General features: G+C 42.0%; 1 protein-coding gene across 1 annotated transcript; it reads left to right on the top strand.

Annotated features, from left to right (window-relative positions):
* Nucleotides 1-263: 263 nt before the first annotated feature.
* Nucleotides 264-2,311, top strand: LOC121869856 (luciferin 4-monooxygenase-like; the record flags this gene model as incomplete). Its single annotated transcript, XM_042371422.1, has 3 exons — nt 264-449; nt 790-1,017; nt 2,146-2,311. Coding segments are annotated over 3 exons (580 nt in total), but the record flags the coding sequence as incomplete, so codon positions are not given.
* Nucleotides 2,312-2,666: the final 355 nt, after the last annotated feature.

The following is a 2,666-nucleotide window of genomic DNA, read 5'->3' on the forward strand; positions in this document are numbered from 1 at the left end:
GCTAAGTCATGGTCCCCTCACACCTTCCCTAATGGTCAGAACAATTCTCATTTAGAACTGTTGTAACCACAGTGATCATATCAACACAATTCTTTATAAATACGTCTTGCACTTGTTATAGATTTATCATTTAGTTCATAATAATTGTTTAAAACTCGGAAAATCATTAGTAATCACCAGTTCCTCAGTGCCATTAGGAATCTAGTGAGAGTCCCGTAAGTATTTTTTCTTTCACTAACATAAATTACATCTTACATCTCTAGATTAATACTGAGTTATCATTTCAATTGTTTGACTCTAATGCTGGCGTTGTTACACAGACTGGACGATCAATAATTAACTCCTACGGTATGACAGAGGCGTTCTCAGCAGTGACCACCGGTACACCAGACACCCTTGCCCTCCACCCTGACTCTGTGGGCAAAGTGGTGCCTTATATACAGGTTAAGGTAAGATTCTCACCTAACCTAAGGTAGTGAGGCTCATAACTAGTTTACTAATTACACTAATCAACAACAACTAAAATTATGAGATACAACTTTTATTTCTTGATATCTCTTATTGTTCCCATAACATGTATGATAATTGCTCTCAATTTTTCCAAATAGTATAAGACTATAAGATCAATGTCATTGTACTTCACTATAAATGAGCATTTGTTTCCCAGTGTGTCCCAACAGTCATACCCACACACACGCACACACGGTCACCCACACATTTACACAAAGTAAATGTATTTAATAAACTTATTTCAGTACAGTTGACGCTAAGATCACTTTCCTCACTCAGTTTGTGGATGTAAGGACCGGAAGGATGGTGGGTGAGAGACAGGAGGGGGAGGTATGTGTGCGAGGGTCAAGTATCATGCTGGGCTACGCCAACAATCCCACAGCCACAGCCTCAACTATCGACCCCTACGGCTGGCTCCACACAGGCGACGTTGACTACTATGACCAAGACAACTTCGTCTACCTCACCGGCAGGATTAAGGACCTTATTAAAGTTAAGGGATACCAGGTGAGAATTGAACTGTTAGCGTAGAACAGACTACTGTACACTTACTGCTGATTTTCTTTCCCTTCATTAGACAAGCAATCTAACAAAAACATAACGTAACAAATTTAACCTATTAACCAACCCTTACCTAACATAACATAACCTTACCAAATTTTTTCGAATCTAATCTCTTCGTAACCTCATCTCACTTAACCTTACCTAATTTAACCTAATCTAGCCTAATCTAAGTTAACCCTAAAATAGCCTTGTTAACGTAAGTTTTTATGGTAGTTAATACCAAGTGAACCGATTTATGTAGATGTTGAAAGACAATATATCACACGAACACGTACCTAGCAACACCAGGTGCACAGTTACCACACAATACCATATATACAGGTGTATTTGCGGCTTTGTTGTCCATACTGGAATACAAAGTTTGAGCCATGATGGTCCCAGTGTTCATCTCCAAGACTCAAGTCCGTCGGACGATTGTAGCTCAGATTATTTGTCCAGGGGAAGACCCACTCACTCCCATCGTACATCCAGTCTAGGTACAGAGGGAGGCCCACTCGCCCAGAGTACACACAGTACAGTCTAGGCCCAGTGAGGGGCTCACCTACTCCCATAGTACACATCGTCACTACATCTAGTGAATGTGTGACACACTTACACGGGGATGTAGGATACGAGAGGAACACCAGACATAATTCTCTTGCACTTGATGAAAAATACGACAGATTTCAACACCTGTGCCAGCTTGGTCAGCTCAACAAGTTTAGTATTTTCATGTCAACACAACAATGGATCTTATTTCTCTTGCTTCATAGAAAACACAGCATTGTTGTTTATGGCTCAGATCCGTCCACCTGGGCTACTGTGTAAGTGGTATCCCTCAAGAGAGTGAGTTAGACCCCATCTTAGTTGTAATAAACATTAATAGCTAGCTGTATGTTCCTCTTAGCTGATGATATGAAGATGTTCTGATATGTTCAGTGTGACCGAGGCAATGTTCAGGTTCAAATGGATTAAAACAACGTCTTAAAATGTTCTAATAACACGTATTATTGTTTCAAGATCACATTAACGACTAAGACAACAAGGCGATAGTGGAGACCCGGCTGTCGCTTACTCTCTTTCGTTGTACAGGTGTCCCCCGCTGAGCTGGAGAAAGTGTTGTTGCAGTACGAGGGTGTGGAGGAGGCGGCGGTGGTGGGCGTCCCTCCCCGTAAGATGGGCGAGGCGCCACGGGCCTACGTGGTGCCTACATCAGGCACTGTCCTACACCTTCCACACCTACAGCAGTTCGTCGCTGGTGGGTCAATACTCCTTACACGTGTTCTATACTACATAAACTACAAACGTTATCACCTACATATAATACACATGTTATCACCTTCATTACTACACATTTATCATCTACATATAATATACATGTTATTACCTCTATATGCCACATGTGTTACCATCCACATATATTACATGTATCTAATATTACACTCGGTAGTCTGAATCAATGACAGTGACCCACCATAACTCCCACAGTAACCCACCATAACTCCCACAGTGACCCACCATAACTCCCACAGTAACCCACCATAACTCCCACAGTGACCCACCATAGCTCACTCAGTGACCCACTATGACTCCCACAGTGACCCACCATGACT

The sequence above is a fragment of the Homarus americanus genome, unplaced genomic scaffold, assembly GCF_018991925.1.
Source record: "Homarus americanus isolate GMGI-L3 unplaced genomic scaffold, GMGI_Hamer_2.0 scaffold23414, whole genome shotgun sequence".
Classification (NCBI taxonomy): domain Eukaryota; kingdom Metazoa; phylum Arthropoda; class Malacostraca; order Decapoda; family Nephropidae; genus Homarus; species Homarus americanus.